Below are 19,431 nucleotides of genomic sequence, written 5' to 3'. Positions count from 1 at the left end.
ATGAATTGAGGCTAATTATGTAAATTTAAGGAGTCTTCGCGTGATTTGTCGCGATACTCCTCGCAGACAAGCAGTTGGGTGTATACATAATGGCAGCAGTAAGTCCGCTCGCGCACTATAGCAGCGGTCGTGTACACTGTGTATTCTACATAGGAATAGCAGAGGGCTATTAGGAGTTTACCAATAAAAGAGCAATCCACTGGGCCTGCTAAATCTACAGATTTGTCAGGGCAAGGCTTCAGAGAAGTGGGCGTACGGGTAAGTGCTACATGCTCCCGAACTTGCATTAGATGAGGAGCATTCGGGACACCAGCCGTAAAGGAGCGCCGCGGGTATACTCACAAAACACTCTGCTTCTCTGTCTGGTTACAAATAGTACTCATTTGTTACAGGCGTGAGGGCGGTTTCAAACTGATGCGTAGAGGCCCGATGGCGGCGCAGTTTCGTCGGAGATTTTGCTGGTGCCGGCCAGCTTTGGGGGAATTGCAGATTTAGGCCGAAACTTCCGGCTATCTCGAGGCAGCGAATGCCAAGATTCCGAGGTCCTCCCACGACCACAAAGTACAGCTTCAGCACTACAGCGCGCCCTTAACACTGGTTGAAAGGCGCTTCCCCTGTAGCAAAAGCGGCTTCAAGCTTTCACAAGATCTACTCTGCTGCTTTCAGTGGAGTCATAAGAGTTGTTAAACCTCCACATAGCGACCAGAACTAAATTATGTAATTTAAAAACTACTGTGAGCAAGAGAATCAACGACCATAAAACTTGAAAATTTGAGGAAAAAGTCGGATCCTGCTTTAAGATACCTACCTGTACACTGCTTTTGATGGGAGGCAGTGCGACTCCCCTCTGCCCTAACTTTGACCATTTTCTCTTTGATCACACTCATGGTCTACTTCCGTGTAAATTTAATATCGCAGTCGCATTATCAGAGGACTTAAATCTCCCTCCTCAATATGGGTCCCCTCATACAAGCCAGTCTATATCACTTAAAAAATAAGGGGCTACAGAGTGAAGCCGACAAATTCACGGTCAATGCGAATCAAGCTTGCCTAGCTTGGGCGCTCTGAGGATGCGAGCCTAGAATCTAATATTTGTAAGTTCTTTTAGGTTCTAGGCTCGAAGCCTCACCCTTTCACGCAGTGCTATGCTCAGAAGTTGGGCGTGCCGCAAACTTCATGCAAACGCCCTCTTAACGCCATGTAGCGAAATATTGTTCACATATTGCCCACTGCATTATCATTTAAAATCATTAATTTGCTGATGATTCCAAGATACAAACGCGCAAAATAATGAATGCACAGAGACGGGTTTCGCTGACCCTGCTAGAAAGCCCTCTGTGTGCCCCGTGCTCTAAAAGTTGCTGCCTAAAACATAAGTACACTCACTGAATGGAAATAAAATAAACATAAAAATGTATAGAGGCTCAGAAACATCGGGCGCGGTGATGACAAAACACATGCATTGCCAGGTGGGGCTGTGCTAGTGCTGGTGCAGCGAGGGAGTGTACGTTAGCTTTAAAAAAAAGTCGCCAAAGTAGGTAGAATCTCCTCTTGTCCACTGGCTTCTCTTCCTAAGAAGCGGCAAAATCCTTTGTTGCCTAGCAAGTTCCCGTAATTGACATGAGCTAAACCGTACGGACTCCTCAACACTGGATCTGAATTGTTGCAGCCTCAACCATCCCGAGTCATGGCCCTCACACAGTGTGACGAGTTGTCTCAATGCCATTCTACATTCGAGGCGCCTGTGGGCTCACTCATTGCGTCGCCTTTGGGCGAAGCCACGTGAGATGCTCGAGGATAGCGGCCTTCTTAGAACGCAAAAGTTGGGACTTTTCAGCTTCTACTCCAAATTTGTTGACGATGGCTGCACTGCAGTCGGTCTGCGCTGAAGCTAGAGAAGGAACCCGGCCAGTTACGGTTCTTGGCGGCGCAAAAACGTCACACGGCGGACTCATTGACAAGCAAAACCCAAGCAAGAGCTCCTGCAATGGCTTCAGTACTATCATCAGCGAAAGTGACAGTACTGAGTGCATCGAAGAATCTGAAGGCTGTTGCCAGCGTGAAGTGGAGGAGTCTTTCTCGGTATTTGATGAAATTTGCCGGTTCTCGCTGTCGTCTACCCGCAGCAGCAGGTCTCTACCAGCAACACAAACGGCCATGCCCCTCCACGAGGCAATTAGAACGAAAGAATCAGATTCAGGGGTAGTGAGCGGTACTTTTTCCGACTTGCCTGTCCTTTACCCAAGCTCCAAGACCAAAGAAGGCCCAGCTGTTCTGCTAGCTGTACTTCGTGAACTCGCTGATGCAGGTGTGCGCACCCCGCAAGCTTGGGGGCCGCCTCTTCTCCTCATTTTGAAGCAATTGCCGTTGTTGAGCGTGTCGGAATTGCACCATACAGTTGCACTGCTTGCTGCCGCTGGTTGCCGACCACCGCTGTTGCTACAGGGACTCTGTGAGGCCTTCAGCTGGCGGGCAGCGGCAAAAAGTACTGATGCTAAAAAAACTGTTCTTTTTCTGGATGCGCTGAGAAGACTGAGGTAGGGGCGATAGGTACCACTGCTGGTTGCGAGTGTAAGGCTCTCACCAGGGAATTTAATCTCTTCGGGCACTTTTCAATATCGCTGTCCCTCTCTGATCCATAAATCTAGTATGCTACCTCCTGTTTTGATTTTTCTGTCGTCATTTTCAATTATATCTCTGTGCTTGCATGTGTACCATTCCCCGTGCGCTTTTTCTACCGTCTCTGGGCCGACTTTGGAAGAATGCGCCTGAAATGCGGCCCTGTATCTCACGCGCTAGCTTGCCGCGCAGCGGCTTCTGCTGTTCACTTGTTTGCCATGCCTGCGTTTTGCCCGTATTCTTGCTTATCCCCGTGGTTTTCACCCTCCCCATCATTTTTCATTTGCTCGCATAAATCTCTCTTTTATCTTGTATTCTGGTGCAGTTTTGGTTCTTCATGTACATAGGTATCTTCCTTCGGAACGTCACCTTACTGCCTTCCTTGGTTCACTAGAGAGAAGGCGAAAGCCTCTCACAGTAGGAGATTTATTGAAGATCCAAAGATTTGTTGTAAGATTCTTGCAGACCTATTTTATATGCATAAGCTCTACAGTGGTGTTGTTAGATCTTGAATCTCTGATAGGTTGCATTCTACCACTCTCCGCGCTGTGGTGCCAATTTTCACGTGGAGCCAGATTCTTGTGGCACAGCTGCTCCTTTCCATTGGCTAACCGGTGTTTCATCGGAAACTGCCAAGGCAACTCTGCCCGCATACAGCTGGCAATATCCTCCGAAATCCATAAGCGTGGAACCTGTGAAGGCCTGAGTACTCTACTTACTTCTGCAGTTACGCTGCTCTCGTATGCTGCTGAAGCGAGCAAATGAACTTGTTTGCAATGAACAGCTAATGTAGTAGTGCTGTCATTGTTTCTATTATTGGCAATGTTTGTGCGCGCCTCCGCCACCTGCAGCATTTTAAATTGTGACATGTGGATGTCCCTGCAGTAGTGAAGCTCGCATCAAGATGACAGCTGTGCCTTCGACGTATGTGGCATGCCTGTCCCTTTGTTTTACTAGGACGAGCTGGGCGTCCCCCCTCATCTCGCCTCTGCTCCGTTTTTTGTTTCTATTCTACCACAACTTAAGCGAAACATTGCTGCCCTCAAGCCACCAGAAGCTGCAGCGCTGGCTTCACTCCTGTTGAAGAGAAAAGAGTTGAACCGGTCAGCCACCCACCCAAATTCAAGCATGGGATACACTGTTTCATTTGCTTGCCGTATGTAGTAAAATGATTAAAACAAGTCGAGCAGTCCTTCTCTGTGCACTGATGATGCGCGCAATGCTGCATGTGAAAGCACCAGCACAGCAGCCAATATAAGCACGATCGTATGTGGAAATCGCGGTGTTCTTGTGTAAATCGGTCTAATTGGGCCGTTGTATCAGTGTTTATGCTGCTTTAGAGACACCGCAGAGTCTCTGAGCACTGCAGTATACGAGCATCTTGGAGGAACATCGTCGTTTTTGCTGTTGCAGCAGAGAGCTGCCTCCATGGAAGGAACACTACAAAATTCACTGTACACGCAGTGGCGCAATATCTCAGAAGGACATGAACAAACACTGCAACAACGGCGGGAGCGTGTGGCTTTCCGCTCGTCGCTTGCATCCCTTCTTCACTTAGGGAAGAGTCTTGCTTCAGCAGATCTCAAGCAATTTCCGGTTGCGTATAGCTGGGTGAGACCCCAATGTGTCCCTTCAGTGACAGCTGACGAGCTGAAGCGCCAATCCATGCTGTTCGCCCGCGATCTCAACTGAATGCAACTTGGACGCGTCATCTAAGCAGATGGTAGAGGAACTTTGGTGCTGATGAATTGACCGGAGCGGCGGCGTGGAGAGACACGCTTGCTATTTCTTCATGTTCGACTGTGCTCCCTGGATTTGGCAGGCACTCGAACGAGAAATAGAACTCCACTGGTCAGCGATGGCCCCAGCAGAGGTCTCTGCGGTCCTCAGGTAATCTCAGATCTCAGTGGTTATTTTTTCCCCTTGCGCTTTGTTGTGTCTCGTTCTCTCATCCAGCAGCTTGTTAAGGACATTGTTCGTTTGTCCCTGAGTGCGTCCCACCCCTTCAACCCCGGCATGAGGGCGCGAGGCCGCAACTGCGTCTCCGTCAACATGATTTGGTGGAAAGCATCAGTACTTTAAGAGTTTTTCTTACTTGTTGCTCACCGAGGGTTTCTTGTTATCTGCCGCTTTCGTTGTTTCAGGCTTCTGGCGAGGATGAAATATCGACCTACATCCGCACTAAATAAGCTCGGGGTCTCCTTGCAGCGCAACATCCACCTTTACACACCGGACATGGTGACACTACCATATACTCAATCTTACGTACTCTCTTGGCAATTTTGCCTTTCCGTTTGCATCCGGACCTCTTCGTGCTTCCATTTATGCGCATTTGCCCCATTTTCGCGTAGTTATTTTCTTCGCCTTTCTTTTTCTGTGCTTTAGTTACAACCTCATTGTCTGCTGCTTCCTGTGAGCACCATATGCTCATCGGCCAAGTAGTCTGTCACATCTGATTGGCCGCTAATCGTGGCGCCTCCGCTACATTCTTTGCCTCGCGACAACGCGCTTCTCTTTAATGGCTACAAAGGAATTTGTTGAGCCCATAGTGGGCTCCATGCCTCACTCGATATTCCCTTTGCTGTTAATTTGCGTTTGCGCTGCTTGCGCCCTTGGCATTTGTTGCTGCCTGCAGTTGTCAAGCTGCCTTTCAAGCTTAGACTCGCTGCTCTACACTCACTATCCTTTTCTCACCTCGCTTTCCGAGCTTTTACTACAGAAGCAGATCATGTGTAAGCAAGGGTGCCTCTGCGTTGCACTGTTCGGCAGCTGCATGCCCACGTATACCATTGCATCTGCTGCTGAATAGCAGCAGGTGCTGGTTGGCGCTCGAGTCCTTAATGAGCTTCTCCTTTTGGCTTGAGGTCTCTGTGCGCCGCAGCTCTGTGTCGGCTATCTCGACGGCACGAAACCAATAAACGGCAAAAAGCTGAACACCCGCAACCGTCTCTTCGGTTTGTGAGCCAGCTGCCAGCCGTGTCTGCAACCATGCCAACAACAGAGACAGGGGGTGGATCAATACCAGTAGCGTCAGCAGCAGCCTCTCCGTCGCAGCACAATTTGGCGCATCTAGGGCAGCAGGGAAATAGAAAAGGTGCAATGACAGTGGGACTGCCGGGTCGTCATGAAGCTGAGTCCCTCCAGCCGCTCCTTCCCAATTCGCACCTTCCCCCACCACTAATTGTTGAAGGCCGTAATAGCGGACAAAATACATCTGGGAAATTTTCTCGAGTACAGCTGGAAACGAAGTCGCAGGAGTCATGCAGTTGCATTGTCCATGGTCGTGACTTAATGGAAGAAAAACAGAGGCAGTCAGAGCCCCTAGGGACACAGAGAAGTCCTTCTGTGGAGACGTTGGATCGCAAGCAGGAGAACGATTTGCAGAGACAGGGCGGTGAAGCTGCCCTAGCAACTCCTGAGGGTGCAGCTGACCCGTTGCGTAGCTCTGTCAGCGTAGACCCATTCCTTGCTGCAGCGTTGTTGCGGCATCTTGCCCACACGCAAAACAAAAAAAACCCACAGTTGATATCTGGACTGCTCGCATCTGTTGCTTTGGCCGCTACAAGGTTCGGGCAGCAACAGCAGCATCTGATACGGCAACAATGCTCAACCCGGCTTGAGAAGAATCGTTCTCTTTTGGTAGACGGATCAGAGAAGAGTTGTTTATCAGGTGCGGAAGCATCTATGAATATTACTCCTAGCTGTGATAAACACGCAATTTCTGCAAATGTGGCAGCTTCTACAATACAGACTGCATCAGATGTAGGAGCAGCGAGCGCTGCGGTTGCGGTTAATGGACAATACGGCTTCGCCATGGGCACCCATGAGTTGTGCAAAAGCCGGACAGTCTCTGCTTCGGCAGCCGCAGTAGCGATAAATGACCACGGCGAGAACTTGTTCAGCTCCAACAGGATGAGCCATGCTCCACTTATCAAGACCTGCCGTGAACAGCCTCAAGCAGAAGAACTGGAGACTACTGCGAAAACGCTCCTTGAGACACAGGAATTAGCTAGAACAGGTCAGCGGCCCTTAGGCGCCGTTATCGTCCCCACAGGCCTTGATGCAATAGAGAGGTTGAGGAGGCGCGGGTTGCACAAGAGCTTAGAATTTGTAACTTCGCCATGGAGCAGTTTCATATCTCAGTTTGGGAGAGTTATTGATGTTGACTTGGATGGCTCAAGGTTGAGCAGCAACAGACGACTGGCTGCAAGAGACCGCTCACTGGAGAAGGGCTTTTTGCCGGCAGGAGCTGAAATTACGCGAATTGTGACACGGCGGGAGGCAAGCAGACGCCACGCACTCGTTCATGCGCACTTGTTTTTAACAAACGCTTGCTTTAGTTGATTGGCTCCTGGTGCATCTTCGACTTGTCATGAAGCTGCACAGTAGCTTGGTTTTGCTTTCCTGCCGTCTGCGCCATTTGTCCAAACGTGGCTCTCATGGGCACGGATGGGGCCCATTTGTTTTCGAGTGTTTCTTCGTTCCCTATGTGTATCGTTTATAAATTTTACAGCCTCAGCACACTTTTGGAATGTTGATTTTTGAGGAAAACGGGACTGTTCCGAAGTGAGATAATGGGTGGGTGGGGCCTGGGCGTCACTCCCGGCTAATGAATATATGCGTGTGGTAGGCTCTTTTCTCAAAAGTTTATCGTATATGGGGATACAGAGGACCCCCAAACCTCCTCAGGCTTCGTCGACGCCATATACGACGTTTAATCACTCGCGCCAATGCTGCGAAGGTGGCTGCTTCCCGACCATCAACAAAAATATTCGGCTCGAGCAATCTCCAGGAACTTTGTACGGATGGGAAAAACGCAGTGAGAAAGACGCCTACTATTCCTGCGGAGACGGCAACTGCATGCACCAGAAGGAAGAAGACCGTTATATACGGAAAGGTAGAAACAGCGAGTGAAATGTCCTGCTTGTTTTGTTTCGTGTCGATTTCAGCGCCAAAACGCAGAATCGTGAAGTCCTGTACGTGAAAGAAACTAGTCAAAATGCCTCACGGTGACGGCGAAGTCCGGATATGTGGCTAGGCAACAAGTTTGGTTGTGAACAGCTTTTGTCTGTTCTCAGTGTGCTTTGGACACGATGCGGCGCTGGTCCTGCTGCCGACGCGCTTTCCTTCAACCCTTCCAGCTGGCGTCTCAACAGTCCCTCGCTCCACCGACGGTTAGCGGAGTATCGGTGGGGCGTGCTAGGAGCAGTGCAACTGACGGGCAGGCACAAGCTCGCCGTCCCAATGAAAGGGTTCCTCCCCCGCAGGAGCAGGTGATGCGACTGCCGCAGCAGCACCATTTCCCCTTCGGAATTTTTTTTGGGGAGGCTGGAAAGAAGCAGGAACTGCTTATTGATCCAGGTCCTTTACTTCCTCTGACTTTTCCAGAACACCTCTCCCGTTCTCTGAGGAGACAAATACAGCGCCAGCATAGCATGAAATTGAGAGATGCAAGACAGTTGCAACAACTGTTAATGCGGCAAAAGCAGTGGCCGCAGCGCGGACTAATCCAAACCAAGGAACCACCGCTTGAAACGAGCGAGGCGATTTTAGCCGCAGAAGCAAACGATCCGCTAGCCCTTCAGCAGCATGTTCTGCCATCAGTGCAGCATTCTACAATGGAGTCCAATTCGCTGTTGCACCAAGCGGCCTCAGCGCCAGCTTTATCAGATTTTCCGCTTGAGAAGGCAAGGGCGAGGAAGAAGGAACGGCAACGGAGTCGCCTCCTACATGCCACTGCAAACAGTTTAGCGGCTGCAGCCAACATGAGGCTCTTGACATTAAGGATTGCAAGACCCTTTGTGACGCAGCTGCCTCTGCTCTGCGCAGACACGCCAGGTGTAAAACCAACGACAGTGGCAGTAGAGAAGGACTTGAGTGCGTGCAGCGCCTCAGCTGTTGCTACGTTGCAGACACTTGGTTTGCGCCTAGGTGGCGCTTTCAGCTGCACATATTCAACGCGACGTAGAGCTGCACGCCCTCCTACGTCGGATTTGGCTGTTGTGAGGGAAGAAGTTCTGCTTTCACTGGAAGCGGCCTTAAGGTGAAGACTGTATGCTATCAGTTTTGGCGAATTCAGTAGGGGTGGATATTCCTGCAGGGGCTCTAGCTATGCTTGACTGGAGCATAGGTTTTTTTTGTTCTTATTCACAGGAGTCCGCGATTTCTTTCACTGTGGAGGCAAGTAGGAGCAGATGGTTCCCCTTGGGAGCGCGCTTCAACTCGGAAGACAGAAAACTTGACGCCATGCGAGAACCTGCCCCTACTGCTGTCGCAGGCAGCATATTTATATGCAGTTGTGCTCCAAGCTCTAGTCTACGATATGCAAGGAGGATCAATGTCGTCCAGCGGATTTTGTACGTGGAAGCAACAGAAACAGTATGTTTTGCATTTCTGCGGCGTAGTAGCAAAGGCCCTCTCTGTGATAGGAGGCACGGCGGTTCTCCCCGACTCTCTTCCTCTGCATACATATACGCTTAATGCCTGCCGTTGCCTCTGCACGGCTATTACTGTTGGCTGGAACGTACCCAAGGAGCAGTCGTCGGGAGAAGCGGTACTGCTAGCTACGTTGCGGCGGACAGAGACAGCAGTCATGCAAGCGTTGGAGCAAGCCCTGATGCAAGGCCATGCCGCCACCGCGGAACTTCTAGTAACGAGGAATGCGAGATATATGTGCTCTGCACTTGTTGCAGTGGTGCTAAGTCGTCAGTCTGCATGCAATGCTGTACAGATGTCTTCGACAAAGGCAGTGCCTCAGACTGGGAGAGCTCTCCATCCCACCGCCCAAAAGTTAGCACGTGAAATGAAACTTAAGGAAATGGTCATACAGAGGTGGGTAAATGAGACTTCTGCAGCAGAGCGGCTGCCGTTGCAGCGCTAGACACTGCGCTAGATTTTCACGGCGTCGCATTTTTGAGGAGCATACGAGCAATAACGTCCAGAAGTTGCTCCACTGCCTGCCTCCAGGGCTGTCAGCCACAAGCAGCACCTTGGTGATTTCGTTTATTGATCGCCAATCGGAACCTCCCCGACTATATAATACGGTGCTGGTTTGTCGCTGTTCCACTAGCATTGTTACATAGATTCGTGTGCTGCTTACAATCCAAGTTCGTACACGCCAAGATGTTCAAAGCAGTGACGAAGAGTGGGAAGTGAGAGGCAGTATCTAAATTTGGTCACGCCTCCGGAGTCTGTGGGCGAGAACGCTGCCTAACTGCCGAGCAAGCTACTGCTTGTCAACAACCATAGTAAGCAGCTCACGGTGGGAAAGAACCACATCCTTCGAGGCCCGTGGATGCTCATGCATTTATCCTCATCCTTCAATTCCTCTAGTCCTTTACAAGAAGCTACCCGTGTTCACTTTCCACTGACTGCCGCAAGGCCAAACATTGATCTGCTCAGCATGTGGAATCCCTTGCATGGACTGTATGAAGTGGGAATTACGGAAGCGGGCTTTGGTTCGTGTGGGTGACAAAAGAACTAGCAGGCCTAGAATGATGCACAAATAGAGAACCATAGGATACTCTTGGATCCTCGTGACTTTGATAGAAAACCGAAGGCATCACAGATCAGGGCAAATGCGCAGCAAATCCATTGGTGCAATGCAGATCGTAAGCATCCTCACACCCTTTCAGCATGCGAAATTTTCATGAGATGCTCTCCTTTAAACAAATATCCAGAAACAAAACATATGCTGCCTGCATGGTCGAAAGTGGTGGAGCGAGCCTTCCGTCCAACCAGATTGATGCACGTGGGAGTATTCGCCTCAAAGACAAACTCAAACTGATTACACGGTGCTGACAGTACAGACGGGCCCACTTTCAGACCTCCGTCTCCGCTTTGTACATCATGTCCTCCAGATTATCAACCAGAAGACGCAACTTGGCAGCTTCCGCTGCAGCGTCCCCCAATGTTCGGGCATGTTGTACGCTCCTTAGTGCCTTCTCGTAGTTCTGCAGCTGCTGAGGCTCATCTCTCGATTCCCCCGCCTGCATCCCGCATCTGTCGGATTTTAACTTGGCAAAGCGAGTGTCTAGCTCTTCTAAATCCTGTTCTAAGAGTAACATGAGATTGTAGCTTGCAAGAAGCACCATTGCCCTCCGTTCTACTTTAATGAGTGCCTCCATTGCAAGGGAAGCACGATTTGTGTACACACTTACAGCTGCCATGCGCTTTGTCTCCATGAACAGTTCAGTCAGTGTTCCCAACTCCTTGCAAAGTGCTTCAGCATCGTTCACTGCCGAGTTGATGCCATCGACCAACTGAGTCTTTATGTCGCTGCTTAGACGTTCCTTGCGTATGGAGAGCTCCAGTCCTGAATGTTGTCTGGCCTCTTCAGAAATAGCGAGTATCGAAGAGGTGAGCAACTGGCACCGAGCTTTGACTCCGCTTGCAATATGCCCAATGATATGCATTCCTTCTTCATCCAAAACTTCCGGTGGGGCAGGGAGGGAGCGCAGAAGCTCCCAACACGAGCCAAGATTCAACACTATTGGCTGTTCAGTAGAGGCGGCAGCCACGGCAGCCACATGCAATGAGCCAGGACTTCTCGTGCTTTCCAAGTTCTCCAAGATTCTGCGATGTGCAGAAATCAACTCGGCAGTTTCCCTCACGAGCTCATCTATCCATTCTAACTGTGTTTCTGCTGACGAATCAGCAGTACTTGCGGATAGTGTGTGGCCCGCTTGAAGCTGTTTCTTCACAAGTGCTGCGTAGGCCTTCACGGTGTCTAAATCAGTCTCGGCGAGATATCTGAATTTCGTCCTGGCTGCCAGCTGCTGAGTTCTTCCTACTTCCGCAATTTTGCGGACTACCTCAATAGCTGCAGCAAAGCTCTTGCTGCGTGTTGCGATAGCTTCGCGGAAACAGTGTAGGTCCGCTGCCGCAGCCCGTAGCAAGTTTCCGTCCCTTTCGTCTTTAAAACGACGACCCATGGAAAGTCTGGCACTTGCAAGTTGCAGCCTCAAGGAAAGCCTCACCGAGCTCTCCCGAAGAGACCTAATCGTCTTGGCAAACGGCTTGATTATTCTGATAGTTTGCCTTGTCAGCAAAGTCTCTACTAAATTTTTTTCTTCCCATCCACTCATTAAGTCCGTAATGGACAGGCTTTCACGACCCACTACAAGCGCCTGCGCCTCCTGGATTGCCGCCTCATGGAGAAGACTCAAGGCCTTCACCGATGAACTTATAGACGCGTGAATACTTTCCGGCGTTGCACCGTTGATTGGGCATCCTACGCTTTCCTTGAAGGCCAGCAGCAGATTTCGGCCTTCGGAAGTGCCCACAGCATGGGCGAGGTCCTCTGCGACTGGCAGCAACCCACGGAGTGCCCTAATCCTTTGACGCGGTTCTTCTATCTTCGCCGCCTCACAAGCTGCATTCTGATTATGCAGCCTACCGTTAACATTGTCATCAGGTCCGGTTCCAACTGGCTTCCGTGATACGGGCAACCGTGTAGCTGCCAGTGAAAACAACCCTACGCATATGAACAAAGCTAAACAGGCGCGTACTTTCTTCAGAAAGCTGCCAAAACCTCGAATATCCGCACCACCGACAACAGCGGTCGGTTCCACAGCCGCTATTTCTGTGGGTGATCCTTCATCTGCCACTTCAAACGGATTCAAGAAATCGCTAGCGTCGAACGTTGACCGGAATGTGTCGTGCGTAGTCCCATTGGTGTTTTCGACGTAACCGCCGGTGAGCGCTGACGTATAGTGCTCGCCTACCTGCTGAGATGCTGCAAAAAGACCTTCCTGCTGCTGCAAAGCAGAAGCTAAAATTGCCCAGAATACCGAAGCCCTTATCTTTTCTTCCTTTCGCCTCACGGACAACAATGCCATTGGCGATTCAATCAATTCCAGGAGTTAAAATAATGCAGAGCTGTATCCGGTCAAGTATCCAGAACAATGGAAACAGGGGAATAAACAGTTAGCGGGACCGCCAGAAGCCTGGGAGGTGAGGGCGGCACCGTCATTAAGCAACGGGTAGCTTGCGAAAAGCCAACAGCAAAAATACGCATAAGGCAGCACTTTTACGTATGCGTGTTGCTTCAAAAATTAAAAAAAAAGGCCTCTCCACAGCGACAGGAGGAGGCAGTCCAGATATCGAGCACACGGTGTCGAGGAAAGTGAGCGATCTCCAAGCTAAATGACAAGCGGACGGTAAGTAAATATAAGGAGATCTAGACCTGGAGGGCGGTAAGTCAGCCTATCACCTTTCCAAAACCACATGAATTAAAAGTGTAATGAATCGTATGCAATGAGGTGGCAACCGGCACAGTTTTCCACAGTGCTAGCACAATCGGGCTTCCTGCAATCCACCACTGCACGTCATAAATCACAAAACTTGCTTAAGAAGTCAATAGGTATGCTATGGGAATTTTAAAACTTGAATATGCAGTGTGGTAACAAAAAATGCTCAAAGAAAAGGACAGGCAAACATCCAGTGGTGCGCATAGGTTATCTGTGCAAGTGAACCACATCGCATTTAGAATCATGGAATTTCCCCAAATTCAAAGTGGACTAAAAATTACCATGCCCAAATACACGGAAAAGCTCCTAGAAGCTGAAGTTCCCTGACGAGAAGCAAGCATCAACGGCAGCGCAAGGCATCATCGTCCCTACAGAGGCCACTAGTAGCGTACGTGGGGAACTTGGCAGTGTAGAGAATGCACCGGCGTATATTCGGCAAGCAGTTTGGTACCTAAAGTAAAACGTATCTATCGCATATTTAGTATTTGACTTTGTCATTTCGGAAGGCTATGTAGCGCAGAGTGTCCGCCAGTGCACTGGTCTCGTAGCTTCTTCATTGAGGTGCCAAGTTTACCCTACACGACTAACATCATTCAAGAGCATAACTGAAGAGTGTGAACCAATTTTTAGAGCCTGGAGTTCTTATTTAAGAAAAAACTGAACGTTCCTACGGTGAGATACCGTGCTGTGCACCCACCGCCAGTTGTAGCAGGCTTTTGCAGCTACAGTTGGAGAAGCTACACGATGCCAGGGCCCTATCTTTCGGCAGAATATATGCTTTAAATTGCTTGGTTCTTGTTGTTATACTTGAATAGTCTTTTTGGGGTTGATTTCATGCCGTATCATGACGAAGCTACTCTTACGGCACCAGCCCCTTCGAGTTTGGAGGGCACAAGCCCCCGAGTTTGGGTGGTGAAATTTCATACTTTCCTTTAAAATTCATCTCTTACTAAGTGAGGCCAATAGTGGGCCGCCCACTGAGGCTAACTGCAGGACAGAACCGACAACCGACTACGGTGTGGCAAACTGCGACATAGGTTTCCTGTCAAACGCCAAGTACAAGGCATAAAACCATGTACGGAAAGTAGAGAAAGTTTTCAATTTTCCCAACGCCTTCCAGTTTAGCATTTCCGGGATGAGGGGCGTGAAGGCAGTACTTGCAAACCAGAATAAGCGGAGCACGAAGACTTCAAGTTGCCCCAAGTTATCAGTAAATCTGAGATACTCTCCCACTTCATCTGGGGGAGATATAACCCTGAGGCTACGTGTCTCCGCTTCGACGCCCAGAAGCCTCGGGGCCGTATGGGGGGCACTGGCTAGCGCGCCACCTTACTCACCAAAAGACTACAGCACGTTCTAAAATTGTATGGACTGCATAACTACAGCAATAAAAATTAGGTAACTGTATAGGGGGAAAGAGGACCGCAAGTTTTGTGCCTCTTGTGCAGTGGACATCAGTGAAACAAGAGCGTGCAACACTTGAAATATGAAATAGCCTCTTTGAAGTCCAAAGTGGGTGCGATGTGTCGGCAACAATTGGCCAACCAACCTTTCAAGCTAATTCAAAAATAAGAATATTCCCCCTCAGTCTAGAGTCTATGGTGTTGCCTGATTGCTGCTTATTGGGACTGTTCGGATAGGCGAAGTGAAGCTCCCCCACAAGCGCGATGAGAAGTGCAGTAAACAGGCACTACAATAGGGTTTGCTGGTGACCTTAAGACGGTAGCTAAGTGGTGACATCTAAGAAGTTAAGAGGCTAAGATGCTGAAAGGGCGCGGAAAATTCTAACTGGTAACGGAGCAAGGCAATTTTTAGCAAAATAGCATGTACAAACTACAAGTATCTGCGAGTAGACGAAGATTGGGGCTGGCGATGACACCGGCACTGGTGAGTGTCACCGCACCAACCAGGCCACCAAAAAAAATCTATGAGTGTGCGACGCGATCGAGAATTTGAAAGGTGACTCTGGAAGAATTATATTAAGGGATGGTAGGATATGAATCATCAGAACCTTCTTTTTTAGGAATTTCTAAATATTCTAAATTTATATATATGATAAAAGATAAAATACGTTATAGAACTATAGGTCGTTGTACTGAATTGATGCGTGACTGCTTTTTTAACAGTTGGGAATTGTCTATGAAAAATGTGTCGAATGTAGAGAATTTGTTAGAAGGTCGCCCTATCTGTGCGCCAGGTAGTAACCTAGTAGCAGCAGAGAACGCTGCGCAGTACAACATTTCCCCAATAAGTGGGCTGATGGTATGGCGGTTGTAGCGTTGGGGTCGGATGCCGGTGAAGCCAAACAAATGAAGGCATCGCACATTGGGGGTGAGTTGCCACTGAGGAAATCCTCGTTCGAGGAAGCTTCTGGGGGTGTGTTGAGTGGATTTGCAGTCGGTCAAGAGGAAGGCGAACAGCTGCAAGACCCCGAACGGGGCGGTATAGCTCAAGGTTCTGTGAGCTGCATACCCACGCGGCGAGGGAGAAACCCCGGAGCAGGCTTCTATGGTTTAATTTCTAAAAACGGGGAGTAACATTGATGTAGTCTTGGCTCTCTCAATGTTTTACTATGCTTTGTGTTACTAGGGATAAGTGTGATTCCGGGAAGCTAGAACAAGACAGACCGTAGTGAACGAGGCTCAATCTAGCTCCTACCGAGAAACCCTCCTTGTCTACGAACGTGTAGTGATTCCGGGAAGCTAGAACAAGACAGACCGTAGTGAACGAGGCTCAATCTAGCTCCTACAGAGAAACCCTCCTTGTCTACGAACGTGTAGACACGCCACGTTAGCAGCGTAAAAAACACCAGAAAAGCCCCTAAAAAGCATACTAGTTACTGCAGCTGCTCTGTGGTTTTTTAAAGGAGACCCTTCTGTGTTCATTGGTGTGCACTGCCGGCTGACTGACAATGCACTGCGTAGGAATGCAGTATTGCGCAGACACAACCTCGAATTGCAGATTACAATACTTACTGTTGTAGCTGTAAAGCTTGATTCGAGAAAAGGCTCATCCTCGTCGCAGACTAGGCTTTTGGCCTTCTGTAGATAAGCCAGGGGATTGGGCTGGCGGTGCCACTGCATTGCACAGGCACTGCAATGTAGGTGTTGCGCGCGCTTCGAGAGGACGCCCCTGACAGGCTCCCTAAAGGACTGCCAGTGAAGCGCCCGCATGATCATCACCTTCTAATATTAGCTGGGAAGCTTTCTGCAAAACCTACTATTTACCGTGCGATTCTAGATCAGCTGCAATTTCACAAACAGGAAATCGCTGAGTTGTCTGCTAGTGATTTTATATGGCCCCTATCTCTGCCCCCAGGATGATGGTGGATAAACGAGACGATGGAACAGCGGAGCCAGAAGATGCAAATGGTCGTTAACTATCAAGCGCTGAATGCCCTTATGATAGCCCCTGGCTTCCCGTCACCTCCTATCCAAACTACACTAAACATGCTGGGAGGCGCAAACTACTTTCCCACTCCTGACCTGGAAGCAGAGTCTCATCAGATCCGTATGGCTAAGGAGGATCATCAGAAAACGGCCTTCTATTCTGTCTTCGGTCTCTTTGAATACAAAGTCGTGCCATTCCGATTGAAGGGTGCCCTGCTACGCTTCAAGCCAATGCCAACGCCTATCTGCAATCTCTGTCAGGTTAGGGTGTCATGGAGTACCTTGGCGACGTTCTGATAGACAGTCCTGACCTCCGTAGTCATACTACCTGTAGTGCGCAGGCACTACAATGGGGCTTGCTGGTGACCTATAGAGGATAGCAACTGATGATCTATAAGCGGTTAAGAGGTTGAGACGCGGGTTGAGCGCTGTAACCTCTTACTAGGGAAATAGAAATGCAATTTACCAACAAATTAACATGCATAGACTAGAAATGCCTGCGAATGCTCTAATATTGGGGCTGCCGACAACGCCGGCACAGGTGCGCGTCACATACTAACCGGACCAGCACAGCAAGAACAAGAAATGACTTTTATGAAAATATGGTTAGAGAACTCGAAACAAACGGTTTTTCGATACATCTGTAGACGTTGTGCGACCGATGCATTGGTAGTAGAGAATATTTCATAGAACGCCCGAGTTGTGGGCAGTGCAGCATCGTAGACGCTGCAGAGAACGCAGTGTACTACACTACCCTCTTGCGGCAGGTGCCAAGCATCTTCCTCAAGCACCAGTTCTATCCGCACAATCTAATAATACTAAGATAATTAAACCTGCATCGGATAAGATCGAAGTCGTATGGGTATGGCCGGAGGTGTTGGAGAACGAGCACAAGTGCGATAGTTCCTCAGTACCGCAAATTATTGTCATATGTTCATGGGACCGGATTATGCTGAGGTTGCCAGCCCGCTCGTTGACCTCATATGTAAGGATGCTCCCTTTCAGTGGACAGAGACTCATACACGGGCGCTGCGTCAGTTTAAGCAACGGTTAATTGAGTATTCTTCACCACAGTTCCCCGACACCTCGCAGCGTTTCGAGCTATACACCCATGCCTCAGGCTACACCATCGACTTAGTACGTGAGCAAGCCAGCAACCCCATCGGATTCCTCAGCTAGGTTATGAAGCCCACTCAACAGGAGGACCCCATCTACGACCAGGAACATCTGGCGTCGGTAACTGCAATTGGCAATGGGTCCCACTTACTCTGAGTTGCCAAGGTTACAGCGTTCGCTGATCATCAAGCGCTTGCCCACATGCAACAGCTCAAAATATCGAAGCCTCTGCGCGAACGCACAGCAAGGTGACTTGATTCCCTTGCCAACCTCTCCTTACTATCACGTACTTGCGGGGAACACCGAACAACACCGAACCACGTGGCAGATGCACTGTCACGACATCCCTTCTATACACCCTCACGCCAACCAAAAATGCGCCGAGCACCCGTGAAACCCTCAGCTGGGTCATTAGTTTCCCTTGTGTTGGCTCCCGAACAAGCAGAGCCGACGAAAACACCAAGGGAAGACAGAGCAACTACTGGGGGCTTGCCGGCCTCCGATCCTTCCTGCTTAGGCCGCACCCCACGACACGCTCGCCCAAGACACAGGAACCAAGCCTAGCCGTTGCGGAACCCACACCAGCGATGCCACTGAAGAGCGGTGCTCCTACAGTCTGGGATTGGACAGCAGCCTATCAAAAGTCTCCCGTTTTTCGTGACTCTGACAATGCCGCGGCTCAACAAATGGCGACGTTTGCCCAATTCGAGTTGCACGATCGTCAGCTTGCTTTCCGTTTTATGGCCCCTCGCTCGAGGGTCTACATTCACGGCTTGTGTCGGACTTATGTTCATCAGTTCCCTGAGTTCCTCACACACGTTCTTTACACCTACCAGGAATATATAACCGCAGGCAATCGAGGCTACAAGAAGACATTCCTGGTCCTGAGCAAATACTGCTATTCGCCAGGCATGCGTGTATACAATAAGGCGTACTTGGAGTCATGCACACACTGCCGTGTATCTAAAACACTGTCAGAAACCTGCGCGCCTCTTTCAACAGCTCGCCACTCCCTCACGTCGGTGGAGTCACGTGAGTCTCGATTCCATTACTGATCTGCCTCCCGCCACGGCGGGGATTGGTTCTATTCTCGTGTTGGCCGAGTCACTCAGCAGGACTGCTTATTTTGTCACTGCCTTGGATACTGTGAAGCGTTTGGATAATCGCCTTATTCTTTACCATGAATTTCTCGAAGTGCTTATTTCTCGCCGTGATCCTCGCTTGCAGTCTGAGCTGCGACAAGCACTGTGCACCCGCTTCGAGATCAAGGGTGATATGTCTTCATCCAATCTTTTCCAGAGTGACGGACACAATGCACGCTTAAGCAGATGCTGAGGACCTATATTCAATCTGACGACCGAGAGTGCGAGCGGTTGATGCTTGCAGTCGAGCTGGCGTACAATACAACTAGTCATTCACCCAATGAGCTCTCCCCCTTCGAGGATATAATTGGTGCAATCCCACTTACAGCAGCCGGCCTCGACGTCGCCGGCGCATTGCCTTCTACGCTCACCCGTCACATGACGAATCTCTTCTGGGAGCTCTGCGACAGGGCACATAGTCTATATTCTGCGGGCAAAGTGGATCCAGAAAATCTACACGGATTCCTGTAGGCCGAGGAAAATTTTCAGTATAAAGAAGGTGGCTTAGTAATGCACAGGCACGACAATGGTTCCTCAGTACCCCTGTAGTAACCTATTCCGAGGAAACAACATGATATAATGCAGTATTAGTGGTAAGTCAGGTCAATTAGGCAAAATATCGGGCCAACTAGAGATGAAAGCCAGCTAGATATGAGCGTCAAGCGGTTAGGAGCGCCAAGGGGCTAGGAGCCCCAGCTGCCTATTAGGGTTTTGGGACTGGCTGAGCTGCCGAGACGCCGGCGCACCTTAGGGGGTTGGAGTGAAGGCTGTTTGTAGTCTCCTCTTCATGGAAAAAGCGACTAGTGACATGACTGGAGACTAACAATGTGGATTTAAGAAGTGTTTTCGTGATCTGTCCGGTTGCTTTTCGCAGAGAAGCATTTAGTTGTACACGTAGTGGAAGCTGTGGGTTCG

At 49.7% G+C, this 19,431-nt stretch overlaps 4 protein-coding genes across 4 annotated transcripts; 3 read left to right on the top strand and 1 right to left on the bottom strand.

The window, feature by feature from the left end:
- Positions 1–1,860: 1,860 nt before the first annotated feature.
- ENH_00080030 (hypothetical protein, conserved) lies at positions 1,861–5,581 on the top strand (the record flags this gene model as incomplete). The annotated part of the gene is made up of 7 exons (XM_013583218.1): positions 1,861–2,537; positions 2,967–3,069; positions 3,577–3,722; positions 3,960–4,230; positions 4,442–4,509; positions 4,764–4,857; positions 5,501–5,581. The coding sequence occupies 7 exons, from the start codon at positions 1,861–1,863 to the stop codon at positions 5,579–5,581; spliced, it is 1,440 nt and encodes a 479-aa protein (XP_013438672.1).
- Positions 5,582–5,607: 26 nt separating this feature from the next.
- Positions 5,608–6,963, top strand: ENH_00080020 (hypothetical protein, conserved; the record flags this gene model as incomplete). The annotated part of the gene is made up of 1 exon (XM_013583217.1): positions 5,608–6,963. One exon carries the CDS (start codon positions 5,608–5,610, stop codon positions 6,961–6,963), a length of 1,356 nt encoding a protein of 451 aa, XP_013438671.1.
- A 3,476-nt stretch (positions 6,964–10,439) lies between these two features.
- Positions 10,440–12,458, bottom strand: ENH_00080010 (hypothetical protein, conserved; the record flags this gene model as incomplete). Its single annotated transcript, XM_013583216.1, has 1 exon — positions 10,440–12,458. The coding sequence occupies one exon, from the start codon at positions 12,456–12,458 to the stop codon at positions 10,440–10,442; it is 2,019 nt and encodes a 672-aa protein (XP_013438670.1).
- Positions 12,459–17,961: 5,503 nt separating this feature from the next.
- ENH_00080000 (hypothetical protein) lies at positions 17,962–18,987 on the top strand (the record flags this gene model as incomplete). The annotated part of the gene is made up of 2 exons (XM_013583215.1): positions 17,962–18,406; positions 18,761–18,987. 2 exons carry the CDS (start codon positions 17,962–17,964, stop codon positions 18,985–18,987), a joined length of 672 nt encoding a protein of 223 aa, XP_013438669.1.
- Between the last annotated feature and the right edge of the window lie 444 nt (positions 18,988–19,431).

Source organism: Eimeria necatrix, genomic scaffold (genome assembly GCF_000499385.1).
Source record: "Eimeria necatrix Houghton genomic scaffold, Enh_scaff85, whole genome shotgun sequence".
Lineage (NCBI taxonomy): Eukaryota > Apicomplexa > Conoidasida > Eucoccidiorida > Eimeriidae > Eimeria > Eimeria necatrix.
Note: the sequence above shows the minus strand (reverse complement) of the source record. Positions and strands in the feature narration are given on the sequence as shown.